Source organism: Somniosus microcephalus, chromosome 24 (assembly GCF_052327205.1).
Source record: "Somniosus microcephalus isolate GS21.2 chromosome 24, FLI_Smic_1.0, whole genome shotgun sequence".
Lineage (NCBI taxonomy): Eukaryota > Metazoa > Chordata > Chondrichthyes > Squaliformes > Somniosidae > Somniosus > Somniosus microcephalus.
In genome coordinates, this window is record NC_141010.1 from 13,611,786 (window position 1) to 13,632,786 (window position 21,001).

General features: G+C 43.1%; 1 protein-coding gene across 14 annotated transcripts in view; it reads right to left on the reverse strand.

Moving 5' to 3' along the window:
• gpatch8 (G patch domain containing 8) overlaps positions 1-21,001 on the reverse strand; it is a 150,224-nt gene that overhangs the window by 90,511 nt on the left and 38,712 nt on the right. For 7 of the 14 annotated variants that reach the window (XM_085966231.1, XM_085966247.1, XM_085966246.1 and 4 more), the window contains one exon: positions 18,959-19,031. The exons of 1 other annotated variant lie outside the window; for it this stretch is intronic. In XM_085966231.1, coding sequence (XP_085822357.1) covers positions 18,959-19,031 — 73 coding nt within the window. Of the gene's footprint in view, positions 1-4,875; positions 5,300-15,120; positions 15,139-18,958; positions 19,032-21,001 lie in introns of those variants that run through there. 6 more of the 14 variants (XM_085966235.1, XM_085966232.1, XM_085966234.1 and 3 more) reach the window with 3 other exon arrangements.

A 21,001-nucleotide genomic window follows, 5' to 3' on the forward strand; every position in this document is an offset into this window, starting at 1 on the left:
ATTAGATACTCTTGACGATGCTAATCCTTTTGCGAGTGATAATTTCACAAGTTCCACCAACTGAAATCAGCAAGGGAGTTCAAGTGAAAGTTGTCCAGTACCTTCAACTTCAACAGCTTAATGGGCAAATGCACGGTGATGCTGAGCCACTTAACAAGGAGGTCCAGGTACTGTGCTAAGCTAGCTGGCCAGAGCAATGGTGAGGACTTGTGTCCACGGCTAGGGAGGAGTTCTAAAAAAAACAAAATTACCATTATCTAGTGACTCCGACTAAAAGCCTGGTACTGTCCTGTGCAGATATTGAGTGAGGACAGTACCAGGCGCAGCTATGATGCCCCACCAATAGTTTGCTGACACTCTGTTTAGGTTTTTAAATGAAGAATGCACACTTGAGGTATCAGAGGTTTTTCAATGTCTCTGTAACTCTAGTCCACTTTATGAAGGTAAAGGGAATTTTTTTTTTTTTTAAACAAAGCAGTCTAATATCTGCAGAAGCTCAACACTAGGAAGTGTAAAGTGTGGTGTAAAGGCAGCATGAGCCTTGTAATACTCAAAAGAAAATAATCAAAACTCAGTTGCACATGGATTAACCAAAGAAGGAGTGATAATTGAGAGAATGGCACTCAATCGTAGAATGGATAAATGTGCATTCAGTGTCATTGCTGGGCTGTTAGCAAGCGCAAGTCAAGGTGGCAAGCAGGGGGACTAGAATTTGCCTTGGTGCTCTTGGAGCACAGAAGGAAAGCAGAGGGGCGGGGAGAAGCTGGGGTTTACACTCCTGGCTTCTATCCAGTGACCCTGGTCAAATAACCCATCAACCCCACCATATGTGACCAATTTAATAAGGTATTGCCAGCAGCTATGTAATTGCACCCCAATGCAAGTTAACATAATTAGGATCATACAGCGGCATGACTCAGTACCCTCATGAAAGGAGTGGAGGAAAGGGAGGAAGAAAATGCTGGCTTTGTACAGTACGCAGCACTTCTACCCACCCGTAATAATTTGTAACAGAAAAATCATTGAAAAATCAGGCGGTTTCTATACAGTCGCCCGATCTTCAAACACTTGTTGAGACAGAGGGTCCCTGCTAAATTTATGGTTTTCAATTAATCAATTTTTAGGATAATGCCTTCAGAAGTATTAAAATCAGAGTCTATTGTGTTTGAGGTGGGCAATGTGTTGTCCAGAGAATTTAGTCGAGCAACAGGATGATGAGATTGTGCCATCCTGCATTCTGCCCCAATTAATGTAAGATGGCAAGTCTGGTAAAAGACAAGGAGGAAGAATGAGCTGTATCTTGTTAAATGGACCAAACCAAAACACACATTATAGCAATTTGCTATTAGTGTATTTATACAGGAAGGCTCATGCCTTCAAAAGAACATAAAACATGAACACAAACATAATGGGTCAAAATATAATGCCCTTCCACTGGATAATTTGCAATTACAGATTGTACTTACAAATTATCTTTCATAATGAACTACAGCCATTGAGAGACAGTGAAATTGTACAATTGTAATTAAACTTTATAACTGCGTGTTTACAGTACTGTATATTGAAGGCTTCCAGCATTTCTATACATTTAACTGAATTAATCTGTTAGTTCTATTGGTTTGCCAGTAAGGCTTCAGTGTGAGCCCCGATGGATATCACCTGCCCAATTGGAACTGGTGTAAACCAGATGCACCTCAATGAATTTGTGCATACATGAAACAAAATATGCTAAGTACACTTGGCATAACTGGGGCAGTTGCACTGACCCTCCCTCCAGACTCCCATATATGATCATGGCACCAAATGGGCACTTAATACCTGGAACATGTACAAGTATGTCCTTTCTTGACTGGATCTGGAAACATTTCTGCCTTTGGAAAGTACCTTACCTCTACTTAATTCCATCTGCAGCCTGGCTGAAACTGAGAATTCACCGTAAGGAACCATGGACATAAATCCAACGTGTAACATTTGGAGATGGGAGTACACTGGCATGCTCATCAGCTGAGCTACCAGACCTTGGAACTACTTCACAACATTTTTGTTCACTGTTAAGGCAATTAACTATCCCAATATTTGATTTCATGCACAGAAACATCTATGACTTTTTTTTCCCATCAAGAACTTTTGAAGTAGGCCAGCTTTATACTACAAGCTCACTACAAATAGAATAAAAATTGTCCAAACTCACTAAACAGAACTGTGTAATCACAGTTAAACATAAAAACTTATTTCAAAAGATTGTTTGAGAGGGGGAGGGAGAAGGGGGGAAAAGGGAGGGAGAAGGGGGGAAAGGGAGGGAGAAGGGGGGAAAGGGAGGGAGAAAGGGAGGGAGAAGGGGGGGGAAGGGAGGGAGGAAAGGGGGGGAGGGGGGAGGAAGGAAGGGGGGAGGAAGGAAGGGGGGAGGGGGGGAGGAAGGAAGGGGGGAGGGGGGGAGGAAGGAAGGGGGGAGGGGGGAGGAAGGAAGGGGGGAGGGAGGAAGGGGGGAAGGAAGGAAGGGGGAGGGGGGAAGGAAGGAAGGGGGGAGGGGGGGAGGAAGGAAGGGGGGAGGGGGGGAGGAAGGAAGGGGGGAGGGGGGGAGGAAGGAAGGGGGAGGGGGGAGGAAGGAAGGGGGGAGGGGGGAGGAAGGAAGGGGGGAGGGGGGGAGGAAGGAAGGGGGGAGGGGGGGAGGAAGGAAGGGGGGAGGGGGGGAGGAAGGAAGGGGGGAGGGGGGGAGGAAGGAAGGGGGGAGGGGGGGGAGGAAGGAAGGGGGGAGGGGGGGAGGAAGGAAGGGGGGAGGGGGGGAGGAAGGAAGGGGGGAGGGGGGGGAGGAAGGAAGGGGGAGGGGGGAGGAAGGAAGGGGGAGGGGGGGAGAAGGAAGGGGGAGGGGGGAGGAAGGAGGGGGGGAGGGGGGAGAAAGGAGGGGGGGAGGGGGGAGAAAGGAGGGGGGGAGGGGGGAGAGAAGGAGGGGGGGGAGGGGGGAGGAAGGGAGGGGGGAGGGGGGGAGGAAGGGAGGGGGGAGGGGGGAGGGGGGGGAGGAAGGGGGGAGGAAGGGAGGGAGGGGGGAGGGGGGGGGGAGGGAGGGAGGGAGGGGGGAGGAAGGGAGGGGGGAGGAAGGGAGGGAGGGGGGAGGAAGGGAGGGAGGGGGGAGGAAGGGAGGGAGGGAGGGGAAGGGAGGAGGGAGGGAGGGGAGGGAGGAGGGAGGGGGGAGGGAGGGGGAGGGAGGGAGGGAGGGGGAGGGAGGGAGGGGGGAGGGAGGGAGGGGGGAGGGAGGGAGGGGGAGGAGGGAGGGGGGAGGAAGGGAGGGAGGGGGAGGGAAGGGAGGGGAGGGGGAGGGTGGGAGGGGGAGGGTGGAGGGAGGGAGGGGGAGGAAGGGAGGAGGGGGAGGAAGGGAGGGAGGGGGAGGAAGGGAGGGAGGGGGAGGAAGCGAGGGAGGGGGGAGGAAGCGAGGGAGGGGGAGGAAGCGAGGGAGGGGGAGGAAGCGAGGGAGGGGGAGGAAGCGAGGGAGAGGGAGGAAGCGAGGGAGAGGGAGGAAGAGAGGGAGAGGGAGGAAGAGGGGAGAGGAGGAAGAGAGGGAGAGGGAGGAAGAGAGGGAGAGGGAGGAAGAGAGGGAGAGGGAGGAAGAAGAGAGGGAGAGGGAGGAGAAGAGAGGGAGAGGGAGGAAGAGAGGGAGGGGAGGAAGAGAGGGAGGGGAGGAAGAGAGGGAGGGGAGGAAGAGAGGGAGGGGAGGAAGAGAGGGAGGGGAGGAAGAGAGGGAGGGGAGGAAGAGAGGGAGGGGAGGAAGAGAGGGAGGGGAGGAAGAGAGGGAGGGGAGGAAGAGAGGGAGAGGGAGGAAGAGAGGGAGAGGGAGGAAGAGAGGGAGAGGGAGGAAGAGAGGGAGAGGGAGGAAGAGAGAGAGAGGGAGGAAGAGAGAGAGAGGGAGGAAGAGGGAGAGGGAGGAAGAGAGGGAGAGGGAGGAAGAGAGGGAGAGGGAGGAAGAGAGGGAGAGGGAGGGAGAGGGAGGAAGGGAGGGAGAGGGAGGAAGGAGAGGGGGGGGAGGAGGAGGAAGAGATAACGAGAGGAGGAAGAGAGGGAGGGGGAGGAAGAGAGGGGGGGGGAGGAGGAAGAGAGAGCGAGAGAGAGAAGAGCGGTGTCATGTGTTGCACATGGGTTTTTCACAACTCAGATCTGCCCAGCCCAGACTATTGCCCATTTCTTTTGGCTGCAAGGGTCCTACATAGAATGAGTTTGTACAGTTTCATTCCAGTTCTTTTTTAAAAATTATTCCTTCCTGGTGACATGCACCTGCCTAAAATGTGGCACGAGATTGTCAAGCTCACTCAGAGGGTAGATGATGTGGGAATACCGCACATGCTCTTGAATTTTGGGTGCTGAAGCTAATTGCTGGGGAAGAGGAGATGGAACTTTGCATCTAACCACATTGTATCTGACATGGGTTTAATTTTACAAAAAAAGCGCCTTAAATTTGCCAGAAGTTATTTTTTGGCAATAATCGTGGGTAAACTTCATTCCATCCTATTGATGCTAGATTTCAACAGTATGAACAGTGAAACAACCAGAATACAAACTAATTGCTTCGCCCAATGTAATGTTGTGACACTTCATGTGGAAAAACCAAGCCTGCCCAAGCACATATTGCAGGTGAAGACTCATTCAGGTACATTTTTACACACTGGCCCCCAAAGGAAATCAAAAGTTAATCAGATAAAAAATAATCAGAGAGTGAATCGAGTGGAAGAGCAAACACCACAAGCAACAATTGGAAAGGAGTCTAAACAATCATTTATACAGAGGTGTTTTAATCAAATCAGCAGGAGCGTAACAGCATGCAATTTAGGAGGGTTACTCACGGGATGCAATACGAAAAAGAGTAATGAAAATACCTTTATACCTTACCTGGGTATTTTTGCTAATATACAACAGAACCTAGGTTCTGTTCAATGCACAAATAAAATTGTCCTGAAGTAGAAGAAGTTGTGAAATTCTTAAGAACTATTGGAATGTTAATCATGATTGTTTTTCTTAAAACTACAGTGCACCCACAGCTACATGCACACAAGCCAATGTTAAAGTGTAGGGTCTCATTGCTTAAGCAGTTTTTGGATGTCCTGGTTACAAACAAAAACTGATTAAATTTAAAAATAGACACTTACCTGATTCTTACCAATAAACTACACAACAAAGCTACATTTTAGTCACCTCAAAGCACTTACCAGTACAGGTACATTTGTTGCAATTTTCTTTCACGATTACAAAAGATAAAAAAAAAGAAGCAAGTCATTAATCTCTGGGTCTGTGGCTGTGACTCTTTCCCATTTGGCTGAAATAGGATGGGAGAAGAGCATTTGTATTATTTATGTTCTAAATCTCCCAAAAAAAGGGGTTGCTAAAAAGAGATCATTTTCCATAACAAGTATGGTTGGGCCATTCTCTACAGCTGAGACACCATTTCAGTACAAATCTTAAGGGATTTTTTTGATGGGAAAAAACAAAATTGTTGCATTTGAATTTAGGTGACACATAAAAATAAATCTTCACCCAAGTTTTTTTTCCACAGAAAGATTTTGCACTTAAAACATTTAGTCGCGCGCACATTGACAGTAAAATTGGTGGCCTCAGAGAATGACCCAGCTATACTGAAAATTTATGAAATCACTACATTGAGGCAGGTATAGGAAAAACAAGAGATATCACACTGATACAATAGAAAAAAAAAGTGGTTCTCAAACTGTCGGACATGCCAAGGGTCCAAACTCCCCAAAGCATTGCTGCCTCTGCCCAACTCCATCCCCTAGTCTCCCCATGCAGCAGTGCCATAGTGCTGCTGAAACGAGAGAGAGAAGCAGAAGAGTGAGAAAGAGGAACAAAGGGAAAATATTGAGAAACCAGAGGGGATGGGGAGAGAGAAAGAGAGCAACTACTAATGATGACGATGTAATCTTTGAAGACTTTCTTGCAGATTTATCGGTACTAGTGTCCACAACCCAAGTTTGAGCTCGTGGGTCTATGCCCAAAAAGTTTGAGAACCATTGAGTGTGGTCGCCTGAGGCTGGGATTCATGTTTGTCAGAGGAAATACACCTGAAGCTCTAATTATCAATGGTCGACGTGCCATCGGTGAAGGTGGTTTGTAGAAGAGTACACCATTAACTCAAGATTCAGCGCTTTCAATTTTCTGGACATTCTCCTCCACATATTCTGGATCATGCAGTAACATTGTTACCATTCATTAAAAGCACCCGAGGGAAATGTCAGGTCACCTCATTATCGGGCTCTCTCTTTTTGCACTTTAGTTAATGCCAGTATGCTCCCTGTTTACAGTTCCTTTCTTCTGGTTATAATCAACTCTGATAATGCCCCATTTACTGCCAGCTGCAGCCTTGACTTCAGTTGTATGGGAAGTAAATTATGGTAATTCTACCTCTGGAGGCACAGATTAACCTAAAGAGGTGGGTTTCACTGGTGTGGAGAGGTGTACAATAAATGTTACCGTTGAAGGCAAACTATGTGCTTGTCTGGTCATCAGTCATTGCTATTATAGGTACCTTATCAAACCACTGATCTCAGCCAGGACAGCTTTAAGAGACACACACCCAAAAATAAAATCAGCCTGGAATCCCAATCCTACCTCTATCCAATGACCACTGCTAGAAAATGCATGTAGACACTGAATGAGGTTAATAGTCAAGGTCTGCTGTGATGACATCCTCTGTAGAATAAGCTGGTCAACACTCTCCAATAAAGAACGAATGCCTTTAGGTGAGGAGAAAGGGAGGGGAGGGGAAGATTATGCTCTACATTAATACTATTCCATCTGAGATATGCAGAGCAAAAACGTACATAAGATATATGGCACAGAAACAGGCCATTCGGCCCAACCAGTCCATGCCAACGTTCATGCTCCACTCGAGCCTCCTCCCGTCTTTGTTCATCTAACTCAGCAGCAGAACCCTCTGTTCCCGTCTCCCTCATATGCTTATCTCGCCTCCCCTTAAATGCATCTATACTATTTGCCTCAACCACTCCCTGTGGTAGCGAGTTCCACATTCTCTGGGTAAAGAAGTGTCTTCTGAATTCCCAATTTGATTTCTTGGTGACTCTCTTATATTGATGGTCTCTAGTTTTGCTCTCCCCCACAAGTGGAAACACTCTCTCTGTATTTACTCGATCAAAACCTTTCATAATTTTAAAGACCTCTATTCAGTCCCCCCCCCCCCAAAAGAGAAAGGAGACCCAACCTGCTCATCCTTTCCTGATGGGTATACCCTCTCATTTCTGGTATCATCCTTGTAAATCTTCTCTGCACCCTCTCCTGTGCCTCTATATCCTTTCTATATATATAAAAATTGCCCCACTATTTCTTTAAAATTATGGCGACCAGAATTGTACGCAGTACTCCCAAGTGTGGTCTGACTAAGGTTTGATGCAAGTTTAGCATAACTTCACTACTTTTCAATTCTATCCCTCTAGAAATAAACCCTAGTGCTTGGTTTGCTTTTTTATGGCCCTGTTAACCTGTGTCGCTACTTTTAGTGATTTGTGTATTTGTACTCGGATTCCTTTGCTCCTCTACCCCATTGAGACTCGCACCCTCCAAGTAATGTGATCTTCCTACCAAAATGTAATACCTCACATTGATCTGTGTTGAAATTAATTTGCCAATGATCTCCTGAATCAAGTGGAATCTGAAAGACATCCAAGACAGGAAATTTGAGTGATGCTCAAGAATATTCTCAAATAAAAGCAGCTTCAAGAGCTTGAAGCAATCTGCCTCTTAGCGAAAACAAAAAACTGCCATTTTTCAGGCTCCAAATGTCATATCACGGGGTCAGAAAGGTGAAGCCAAGTAAAGCCAACAACAACTTGCACTGATATCGTAGCTTTAACATGAAAAATTGCCCCACTATTTCTTTAAAATTATGTTTCACGTACTTGCTCCCAGACCATACCAACACTGCTCTGAAACTGGTCGTTAGGATGTGTTCAAGAGCAGCCATGTAGATACTTCCTCCCTCTCTGCATGAGGAGACCTGGTCTTCACTCAACACTTGCCACACAACCACAGCCAAGACTCAGAACTCAGCATATGGGAGAAATTGCAAATATGTTTCTATGAAACTGCACTGCTCAAATATACACCCAACCCCAGAGTACTGCCGTACAAAATAGACCGATCTTCCAACCCTTTTTCATATGCCAGACTAACCCTAGTCTCAAAGATTGGAAGCAGTAGGTGCTGCACAGCACTGCTTCCCTATTATGCTCTGAAAGTTGTGCTGAAACACAAGCATAAAACAGGGATAAGCACACACGATGCTCCTCTCTTTAGATTTGGCAGAAGAAATTACCTTTTGTTTGCTGTTTCATGTTTCCTCTATGCCACAATAGACATGTTGCCTGTGTGCTCATGAGTGCTTAACACCTCCCTCATTTAACAACTAAATTAGTTAGATGGACAAGATTAGACACCAAAATGTTAACTGTCCATTAAATAATTTTTTGCACCTTTTAAACATTGCTTAAGCTTACCAGATGCATACACCAGTTTAGATAAAAACCAAGAACGAGACACTATTGACTGAGAACTCGCAGCTCAAGCTGCTTGCATGCAAACATTTTCCCTTTATTGGTTCTTCCCATTTTGTTGAAATTCATTTTAAATCCACACATTATGCAAGGGGAAGACATTGGTCACCAGCAGTTATTGGGAAGGCTTCTCAGAACATAAGAAATAGGAGCAGGAGTCAGCCATTTGGCCCCTCGAGCCTGCTCTGCCATTCAATAAAATCATGGCTGATCTTCTACCTCCACTCCACTTTCCTGCACTATCCCCATATCCCTTGATTCTCTTAATAGCCAAAAATCTATCGATCTCTGTCTTGAATATACTCAACGACTGAGCCTCCACAGCCCTCTGGGGTAGAGAATTTCAAAGATTCACCACCCTCAGTGAAGAAATTTCTCATCTCAGTCCTAAATGGCTGACCCCTTATTCTGAGACTGTGACCCCTGGTTCTAGACTCCCCAACCAGGGAAAAATATCCTCCCTGCATCTACCCTGTCAAGCCCTGTAAGAATTTTCAATGAGATCACCTCTCATTCTTCTAAACTCTAGAGAATATAGTCCTAGTCTACTCAATCTCTCCTCATAGGACAATCCCCCCATCACAGGAATCAGTCTGGTGAACCTTTGTTGCACTCCCTCTATGGCAAGTATATCCTTCCTTAGGTAAGGAGACCAAAACTGTACACAATACTCCAGGTGTGGTCTCACCAGGGATCTATAAAATTGCAGCAAGACATCTTTACTCTTATACTCAAATCCTCTTGTAATAAAGGCCAACATACCATTTGCTTTCCTAATTGCTTGCTGTACCTGCATGTTAACTTTCAGTGATTTGTGTACAAGGACACCCAGGTCCCTCTGAACACCAACATTTCCCAATCGCTCACCATTTAAAAAATACTCTGCTTTTCTATTTTTCCTACCAAAGTGGATAACTTCACATTTCTCCACATTATATGCCATTTGCCATGTTCTTGGCCACTCACTTAGTCTGTCTATATCCCCTTGAAGCCTCTTTGCATCCTCCTCACAACTTACATTCCCACCCAGCTATGTATCAGCAGCAAACTTGGATATATTACATTTGGTCCCCTAATCCAAATCATTGACATAGATTGTGAATAGCTGAGGCCCAAGCACTGATCCTTGTGGTACCCCACTAGTTACAGCCTGCCAACCCGAAAATGATCCGTTTATTCCTACTCTCCATTTTCTGTCCATTAACCAATCCATGCTAGTATATTACCCCCAATCCCATGAGCCATAATTTTGTTTAATAACCTCGTGTGGCACCTTATCGAATGCCTTCTGAAAATCCAAATACACCACATCCACTGGTTTCCCCTTATCTATTCTGCTAGTTACCACCTCAGATCCGTCAAACACGATTTCCCTTTCATAAATCCGTGTCAACTCTGCCCAATCCTATTATTATTTTCTAAGCGCCCTGTTACCACATCCTTAATAATAGATTCTAGCATTTTCCCTACTACTGATATCAGGCTAACTGGTCTGTAGTTCCCCATTTTCTCTCTCCCTTCTTTCTTAAATAGTGGGGAATCTAATGCAAATGTTAAAAACCAGGAGTTAATATTAAACAAAAAGACTTGCATTTCTATAGTGCCTTTCACAACCTCAGGACATCCCAAAGCACTTTACAGCCAATGAAGTACTTTTGAAGTGTAGTCATCGTTGTAATGTAGGAAATGCGGCAGCCAATTTGCACACAGCAAGCTCTCGCAAACAGTAATGTGATAATCACCACATAATGATCTTGGGATAAATATTGGCCGGGACACCGGGGATAACTCCCCTGCTCTTCTTCCAAGTAGTGCCATGGGATCTTTTATGTCCACCTGAGAGCAGACAGGGACTCAGTTTAACACCTCAGCCGAAAGACGGCACCTCCGACAGTGCAGCACTTCCTCAGCACTGCACTGGAGTGACAGCCTAATTTTTTGTTCTCAAGTCTCTGGAGTGGAACTTGAACCCACAACCTTCTGACAAGTGGCTAAACAAAGAAGGATTAAAATAGGAAAAAAAATCTCAATGTTGCTTACTTATAGGGATTCCTGTATTTTACAGGAAAATGTTAAGATTTGGATTCAGGAAGGAAAATAGCAAAAGCACCAGAGGTTTTGGCTTCCTCTGTTTTCTATCACATTACTAGCTGATGGTTCTAGAATCTAAAACAGCACAAGGTGTAGCATATTCTGGGCATGCAAAACATACTGTGTACATTTGTTCAAAAGCAAATTATTGTAGCTGCTGGAAATCTGAAATAAAAACAGAAAATGCTGGAAATACTCAGCAGGTCAGGCAGCATCTGTGGAGAGAGAAACACAAGTGTTAACGTTTCATGTCGATGATCTTTCACAGCAATTTACTTGCACTTCTTTCAACTTAGTACAGGAAACTGTGTGTTATCCGGAGGCTAAATGTCCGGCAAGCTCGAGCCACCGGCAAAAATCAGGAGCCGTTTTGTTAGGTTTTTTTTCTTTTTGTTGCTTTTTTCTCTTTTCGTTGCTTTTTTCTCAACAGTCAAGCTCTGCAAGGTCTCGCTGAAGCTGTTGCTAAGCTACAGAGACGCTTGCAAGGTACGGCCGACTGTTTAGAAGTTGTTGCTAAGTAATAGGGTTTGTTGCCAGATACGGAGCTTAAAATCTCCGTATGTTTCAACATTAGCGCTGGTTTGTCCGGCAGTTTTGATCTAACGGCAACAGCTCGGTCCCGTCGGTGCCGGATAGCACAAAGTTTCCTGTATACTATATTCGTTGCTCATGATGCAGTCTCCTCTACACTGGGGAGACCAAATGTAGATTGGGTAATTGCTTTGCTGAATACGTTCTTCAGTCCGCAAACAAGACATTGAGCTTCCGGTTGCTTGCCATTTTTATTTACCGTCCCACTCAGTCCTCTGCCTCCTACACTGTTCCAATGAAGCTCAAAGAACAGCACCTCATCTTTCGATTAGGCAATTTACAATCTTCAACACTGGGTACAACAATTTCAGATCATAACCACTGCTTCCATTTTCCCAGACAACAGAGGCTGGTAATGTGAAATAAAAACAGAAAATACTGCAAATATGCTGCCTGGCCGGCTTAGTCTTTCCAAGGTCAACGACATTCTGATTTGCGGAACACCTCCGCAAGCGTGACACCTCCGCAAGCGTGACCCTGAGTTTCCGGTCGCCTGTCACTTTAATTCTCCGCTCCACTCCCACTCTGACCTCTGTGTTCTCGGCCTCTTACACTGTTCTAACAATGCTCAACGTAAGCTCGAGGAACAGCAACTCATCTTTCTATTAGGCACTTTACAGCTTTCTGGATTCAACATCGAGTTCAGCCATTTCAGACCATAACCTCTGCCCCCATTTTTTCAGATGGCAGCTGTTGATTATTCTGCTATACCCATTTACACCTCTTCTAGACCCAACTTTTATTTCTTTACTTGTCCCATTACTGTCTCCTTTAGCTTTGTAGAATCATACCTTTTGTCATTTAATCACTCCTGCTTTCTACGCCTCTGTACTTGCTTAAAATCTGTTAAATCTCAAATTTTCCAGTTCTGACGAAAGGTCATCGACCTGAAACATTAACTCTGTTTCTCTCTCTACAGATGCTGCCTGACCTGCTGAGTATTTCCAGCATTTTCTGTTTTTATTTCAGATTTCCAGCATCCGCAGTATTTTGCATTTGTATAGATGCTGGTAATGGTTCTGCTGTTGCCATTTACAGCTCCTCTGGAGCTATCTTTTGTTTCTTTACTTGTCCCATTACCACCCCCCACTGCCTTGCACTATCATCCTTTTTGTCAATTTATCACTCCTGCCCTCCACCCTATCACACCTGGAGTACTGCGTACAGTTCTGGTCGCCATATTATAAAAAGAATAGAGAGGCACTGGAGAGGGTGCAGAGAAGATTTACAAGGATGATACCAGAAATGTGAGGGTATACATATCAGGAAAGGATGAACAGGCTGGGTCGCTGAGGGGTGACCTAATAGAGGTCTTTAAAATTATGAAAGGTTTTGATAGAGTGGATACAGAGAGAGTGTTTCCACTTGTGGGGAAGAGCATAACTAGAGGCCATCAATATAAGATATCACAAAGAAAGCCAATAGAGAATTCAGAAGAAACTTCTTCACCAGAGTGGTGAGAATGTGGAACTCACTACCACAGGGAGTGGTTGAAGCAAATAGTATAGATGCATTTAAGGGGAGGCTAGAGAAGCATATGAGGGAGAAGGGAATAGAGGGTTCTGCTGATAGATTTAGATGAGGAAAGACGGGAGGAGGCTCGAGTGGAGCATAATCACCGGCATGGACTGGTTGGGCCGAATGGCCTGTTTCTGTGCCGTATATCCTATGTAATCCTATGTATGGAATCACAGACCTTCCCTTTTGTTCTTCCTTCCCCCCTCTCTCCCCACACCCCCTCCCTATTTTTCCCCTGGCTCTGTACTTGCTCATAAACGGTTAAAGCTCTAACTTATTCCAGTTTTGATGAAAAGTCATCGACCTGAAACGTTAACTCTTTCTCTCGCCACAGCTTTTCCAGCATTTTCTGTTTTTGCATGTGTATTTATTGTTTGGCAAGATAACCTTGCTCTTTTGAAGCATTTTTAAATCGATCGTCTCAGAATACTAAACCACAAAACACTAATACAAGTCTAATACAGGAACAGAAATCAATTTACCAACCGTTGCATGCCAAAACAGGTTTTAAAAAATCAGTTCACTAGAAAACATGATCATAATGTAAGTCAGCAAAAACTGGAAAATTAGTGTTAATGCTCCACAATTACCAACATTACCTAAAGGGAATGCCCTAAACCAAATTCAATTTTCCACATTTGGTGAATACTTCAACTTTGTACATTAACTAATCTGATCCCACAGATCAGAACATATGGATCCAATTAAAACTAAAGGGAAGGATCAAGACAGGGTCCGAGATCCATTAAAAAAAAATCAGAATTATCAGTAGGATTATTATAGGCCAGAGAACAAAAGCCAAACAAAAAATGATCTTCTATAATCCCAAATGATGACTAAAGCAGCAGATAACTGGAACTGAACTTGGCGTACAGTATTCCAAGTGTGGAGAACAAATCTGAAGGATTTCTCTTGCATAAGATGACAATACATTCATCTATCCACAACATTTATACCTCAGCAAAAACTGAAGGTAACTCTCTCTAGCAAGGCAGTTTTCGAAGAGGCTGTTCTGCAGCATGAAGCAGAGAGGAAAAGAAAAGAAAATCATCTCGCCACAGATCCAAAGGAAATTCCAAACAGGGGTCTGAAGATACATATTGAATAACTCCACGATAAACGGCCAGTATGGTCAGATATAAAATGTTGGAACAATTTGAAGGTGGTCTCCATCAGTTCCATATCCCCCCTTCAGGATGAATGCAAACCAGCCAGATTCCACGGTTAAGGACAGGCTGGACCTTTTTATATGCTTTACATTTCAACAGTGACCAGATTTCAAAAGTACTTCATTGGCTGTAAAACGCTTTGGGACTTCCTGAAGTCGAGAAAGGCACCATATTAATATATGTCTTTCTTTTCTTTCTTAAACTGGTCCTTCCTAACCCTATTGCTGGCCATCATGAATTAATAGCCAATCCAAAGTCTTCCTCTCCAAGCTCTGTTACATGTGGAATTCACCAGATTTGTTGAATAAAAAATGGACTGAGAGAGGGAGACTAATTTCTCATCAGAGGGAGGAAAAACAAAAACTTCCAATATCAGTGGAAGTGCAACCCCTATTACTGTTTGTTGTAGTGTTGTGAAGGAACTAACCCTACTCGAGGCAACAAAGAGAGTTTATTTTCAAGACTGTGTGTAGTTTTCAAATCATTGGAAGATATGACAGATAGACCTTTCCAAATAGCTCAGTGAGTAATGGTCCCAGTTTTTACCCCTGCACTTTGGCAAGTTAAATCATTTGAAGCAAGGCGGCAATGGACATTGCAACTGGCCTCACTGTGCCCAGCCAGCCAGAGTTCACAGACCCAATCACTATGGAATGACCACTACTGGAAAATGCACGAGTGTGGACATCAGGACTGGATCAGGTTCAGCTTTGATGTCCTGTGTTATCAGTCAGCCAGTAGTCAGTGTCTAGGCTTGCACATGAAGCATGGCTGCTTGAGTAAATTATCCAAGGGCTGTCAGAACCCACAAAACTAGAACTAAGCATGATTCACCGCTGTCTGCAGAAAAGAAAGTAGACAAAATGTCCATCCATAACCTGGTACACGTGCATCAATCTCTTGTTCCACCAACTCCAAAAGTCTCGACTTTGAATTGTGTGGAGAGGGGAGAGGTCATTCTAAAGAAAACAAGGCTAAGTTGGATGACAAGCCAGCACAAGTGTCAAAGCGGCAACAGGTATTTCTCCATGCATTTACATTTATAATGCATGCTGGAAGGAGTGCGAAAGAGAAAAATCACAGTATCCAGGAAAAGCCCGAATGTGATCTGGGAGCACAGACTTGCATGCGACAGATACAACAAATTCAGATTTGAGAAAAATGTAGGAAGAAGCAATACTGCCAACCTTTCGAATGTGCAGAAAGTAAATGTGACCTACAAGGGTAGACAGAATGCCATAGAAAATTATAAAGTGGTCTTCAGTCTCACACTCAAACGTTTGCGCATGGTCCAGGGTACATGGAGAATAAATTGGAAAGTCTGTATTCAGCACTCTCAATTTGACCACATAGAAACACAAAGTTTTCACTATCATTAATATCTTTCATTTAGCTCATAAATAAAATGAATGTGGCATATATCGTTTAGAAACATTATTTTACATCAATTCCATTTTTTATGATGAATGTGTGCTCAAGTGAGCAATACCAGTGCTGGAAAATGAATTATTTTTCCACTTTGGCTATCCAGTGACAGCATCAAGCATTTCCAAGCTGGATATACTATAGAGAAGCTCAAAATTAAGTTCCTTCCTCTTTGCTCTTAAGAGAGAAAGGGCTTCACTCCAATCTCAGAAAAGCACCCCACTGAACTGTATGCACGTTTCCATTTCCCACTTCAACCATTATGGTGGGAGAGAGACTGCCAATATAATGCCAATTCGTGATAGGTTGTGTTTGTTATGGGACTGCTCCCAAAAAGAGGAACGATGCAACCGTTTCAAACACGATCCTCAAAACGATCAGGAAATAGAGACTTTCACCCATTACATATGGTCTCAATTCAAACCCAGCTCCGAGAGCTGAAGTGTTAGTGTGCTCACTGCATCACCCAGTCCCCTACAATTTTTATTTTTTAAATAATTCCTTTCTATGAGATAACTACTTATACAATTTTTTCCCCAGTCTACACAGGTCAACAGTCACATCCGTTTTAATTAATGAAATGGATTAAAATACTTACACCCAAGAATAAAGGAAAATAAAAGTGCCAACGCATTAACCATACTTATCTGTCAAATAGAGACAATGCCTCAGGAAAGCTCCTGATATATTCCGTATCGTTGACTCACAGATTAACAGGAGCCCTGTTCTTGCACAAACTTGTTATGAAGCAAGTTTTGCCCCACACAGATAATTTGCTACATTTTGCTTACAAACAGGGTATCGGAAAGAAATCTCATCCTTGGATTAGTGGTAGCACTCGCACCTCTGAGTTAGATGGGCATGGGTTCCAGCCCACACCAGAGACCTGAGCACATGATCTCGGCTGACACATCAGTGCAGTGCTGAGAGATTGCTGCACTGTCGGAGGTGCCATTTTCAATGAAATGTTAAACCGAGGCCCCATCTGCCCTCTCGGGTGGGCATTTAAAAGCCCATTGGCACTATAGGAAGAGCAGGTAGTTTCTTCAATGTGCTGGCCAACATTTAGCCCTCAACCAATATTACTAAAACAGATTATCTAGTCATTTATCTCATGGTGTTTGTGGAACCTTACTGTCTGCAAACTAGCTGCCACATTTGCCTACATTATAATAGCGACTACACTTTGAAAACAATCATTGGCATGAAGCACTTTGGGATGTCCTGAGGTTGTGAATGGTGCTATATAAATGCAAGTTCTTTCTTTCTTTAAACCTGCAACAGATGGAAGTGGGATGGGCCACTGCTCTCGCTGTGGGTGGGGAACTCTTATGCAAGCTATTGGGCTCAAAGAAGTCTGGATAGAGTCCCAGTTTGCAAAAGAATTCTCAGACATAAATAGCTGCATACTCTGCAAGCATTGCAATTATCAAGTGAATTATGCCAAGACTTTCTTCCTCCAAAAGTAGAGTTCAAAGGTGTTCAATAACCTTTGTCTTAGCTGCGAACAGATTCAGATCTAGCAGTGGACGGGGTATGGCCTGAATAAATATGGCCATTAATAGTATAATCCATCAAAGCAGATGTGATGCATTGGTTCTGCTACACATGTTGCAAGATCATGCAAAGCTGCTAAATAAATTTTCAAGACATCCTCATTCGGTAGCCTGTCTCAATTCTTTGTTAACTTTTTAAAAAATTCATTCATGGGATGTGGGCAAGGCCAGCATTTTATTGCCCATCCCTAATTGCTCTAGAGAAGGTGGTGGTGAGCCGCTTTCTTGAACCGCTGCAGTCTGTGAGGTGAAGGTGCTCCCACAGTGCTGTTAGGGAGGGAGTTCCAGGATTTTGACCCAGCGATGATGAAGGAATGGTGATATATTTCCAAGTCAGGATAGTGTGTTTGACTTGGAGGGGAACTTGGAGGTGATGGTGTTCCCATTCACCTGCTGCACTTGTCCTTCTAAGTGGTAGAAGTGGGTTCGGGAGGTGCTGTCAAAGAAACTGGTGCCAAGTCAACAGGTGAGTATTGAGAGAGGTCAGAGTAAAGAAACAAGGTCCTGGGGATCTGGGTAGCGCATTGAACTATAACAGTAGGTTTGAATCCCACACTGCTCATTGGAAAGAAAATCTGTTTTCTGATGGCTGTAAGGTTTATACATTAAATTAATTTATTCTATTCCCCAGCATTAACATCCCCCATTTCAATGAGAATAAAATTAAAAGTTCTTTTAAAAAAAAAAAAATTTTAAAAAAATAGCTTGGACAGTTTCAAGTTAATGACCATCGGTCCACAATACAGTTACTCTTAATCTTTATATTTCAGAGGGACGCTCAAGGACAGCTGGTGTATTTAACAGAGAATATCACATTATTATGGTACCAAGTCATCTTCTGAGATCGGGTTTAACAAACATTGTTGAGGCTTTACTGTAGCTGGGTATCTATACCTGATGTGGGATTGTTTGCTGACATCAGGAGATGCTTGAAGCATTCTCTTACTCAGGGCTGCCATCCCTTACTTTGATAAGCACATAAATTCACTAAAACTGTGTCAATCTTGAGTTCTTCTACTTCTGCTTGAGCAGGATACAGAAGCCAGCAGCTACAATATCAGACATGGCCGATGAACACACAGTAGTCAAGGTGTTCCTTGAATCCAACACCAGTTAGCTTCAAGTTTTAGAACAAGAGCTGGAGAAGCGTACATGAGTTCTGGAGGACTCGCATGCTTCACTTTTGGTCCATGCTTACAAATGACCTGTATTCATTCCTCCATTGGACTTTACAATGCAGCTGTGGATTCGGAGGCCTCACTGATGTGTAGTACATCAAATGATGAGAAATAATGAACACTCAGAAGAAAGGATTCAGAGTCGTGGGCTGTTTTCCAGTATGTTTGAATACAAATAAGGCCATTAGGACTGATCATTAGCACCTTGGATTTACTAAAATCTTGCGTACTAACTCCAGGAATTTCCCTCTGAGAAACTGAACAGCTCAAATAAGTGACCAGGCTGAAATCAGACCCAATCAAATAGGAAAGGATAGTCACAATATACCAAATACTTTACAAGTATATCAACCAAATATAAAATACAGTTTTTTTTAATGATGATCCCAATCTTTCAAGCTCAGCATATCAGTTTCCAATGTGTGATAGATGGGGAAGAGGTCAGAAAGTTAAGTTCTTCCTTTTTAAGAAATGCCAGTTTTTTTGAATCCTCATTCATTACACAATACTAGAATATGTATCTAATTACAAGTACTGCATGTCAAAGAAGATTGTTTAAACTAATGTAAAAGAAATCACTAGGGTCTCAAATTCCCTTAAGTGTAAGTTTAGAGCCAAATTCACCACCCAGAGAACAGAAAAAAAAGAGGAAAAAAATAGAAACACAGCGAGAATGAGCTAAAATTAAAAGCAGGTTTCTACCTACAGACAGTATGATACAAATATCCATTGTTTCCATATTAAACTTTAGAGGGAAACAAACTATAAAAACTATGCACATTTTTATTGTACTTGGACATGTTCTCAAAAACAACATTTTTCATAAGTTAAAAAGGTGTTTCATTGTGTGATGTTTCTGAACTTACCCTGGAGAGACTTTCCCAGTCCTTGGCCAAGCTTCCACCCATGCTTCTGAAGCAAACGGTGTCCAATGTTGTCCTGATAGACAGAACAGAGAATAGACCAAAAATACTCCAATAATACAAACTCCCTTCCAGTCAACATTTTTATATTTTATGTACAATGGATAAACATGCAAGAAGTTGCTAATGGGAATGGGGTAGATGGACATCCTAAGGAAACACAATGTCATAAACTGCTCACACAATTTGGGATTATTTTCTGATGGTGTGCTGTGCATCTTCAGTGCATAACACTTAAATAATAAAAAAAAAGCTGGGTAAAAGGAATGTAAAACAAAGAACTGAAATCAGTAAAACTGATAAAACCAAGCTCTTTTTAAAACCATATCCGTCACCTTGACAGCACCAATTTGCAACAGACAACTAAACTTTTATTTTTTAATTTGGTTATGTTGCGTGTCAGGCTTTTTGTCTACAGATTATTTTAAGTGCAAAATCTGCCCCACCACTAGAAACCAAACACGATCATAGCAAAATCCAGGCTAGACTTGATTGGGTTTATAACCAGCATGCAGCCATTATTAACTAAAAATGAAACAGTGAAGTTAGTAAATTTACAAAATGAGCACAAGCACAGATTGTGATGCACTTCATGTGTAAGGTAACAAAAATGCTGAAAATTAGAATGGAACAGGCCTAGCAACAGGTTTAATAGCAAGAACCATTAGTGCATGTAAGGGGGAGAAGCAGCAAGCATAATGTCTCATCTTCCTTACCACTGTGAGTGGTTAACTAGCTACGAACATATACAGTGCTGAATTTCAAGAACTTTGTTCCAATCTTACAAGGAGCAGGATCACTAGGGTTGGAGCAAATCTTGCAAGATCTGGCAATAAAAAGGAAATTTTGACCTTAGAAGTGCAATGTTTTGCTTTGTTAATTCAAATGATCTCCCTGGAGTCGGTATTTTTGTATGCTACGAGTCAACATTCATTCTCCTTGGCCAAAAAGTACAAAAATATACATGGCATTACTGAAGTCACTTCTGAAACAAACTTTGTTCGGTAAACATTTAAGAGCTTAAAAATAAGCACCCTGCAAAGATTATATGTAGACTCAAAATTCAATGAAGGTTTGTCCTACTGCTAATTAATCACCATGTACTGTATAGTCTTCGCAGCCCGAGAGTGGGTTCATATGTGAATGTGAAACTCCATTAGTTATTTAACGAAAAGTCACATCTTGCGAGTTGCTACACTGTAGTCAAACAAACCTTTTATGATATATTTGGGGGTTAGGTTTATGATAGTGTGTGCTGGAGCTAAACTTCCTCACAGTATACTAATAGGCAAATGGCCCATACTGTGTGCCGTATGCACCAAGAGTGCCCAGTATGGTCTGAGTTAGACAATTTCAGGTGGGGCTGTAATAGGATTAAGTGTTCCTGACATTCGGGAAGAGGACGTTAAAAAAAGATCCATTGATCCCAGTTCTGACCGCTATCCTCCGATGATTCCCACTGAAAAAAATGAGTATGTGGATCTCAGGTGAAGGCAGGATCAAGCTTGATCAAGAGGATAAAAGGTAGTAAGTGGAATGTTTTGAAGTTAGTTTCTTTTAACAAAAGAAATAAGGTATAGAAAAGATGGATCAAGTAAAATTAAGAAAAAAGTAAAACTGAAGTTGAAAAAATAGCACACAATGGGGCAGGTGAAGAGAAGAATGACACGGCGGGCAGTGTTTAAAGTTTGTTTCCTATTAAAACTGCACTTTTGTAGCTTAGATTTTATAATTCTAATAGTTACTGCTGACATTAAGTAGTTCCAGCATTTTAACAATGTGTGTTTCCATGTCATAGTGTGCCAGTGGAAAATTAAATAAAAAAGTCTGCCTGGCCCACGAAAAGACATTTCCCTGGACCTGGCAGCAGTCTTGGACAAGCTCGACACAAAAGAGACTGCTGGGCAAAGCAGCAATCTTATCCTACGCACGCCATTTTGTTTTGGTATTTGCATCGTGACTTTTCCACCCTTTTCAGGGATGGAG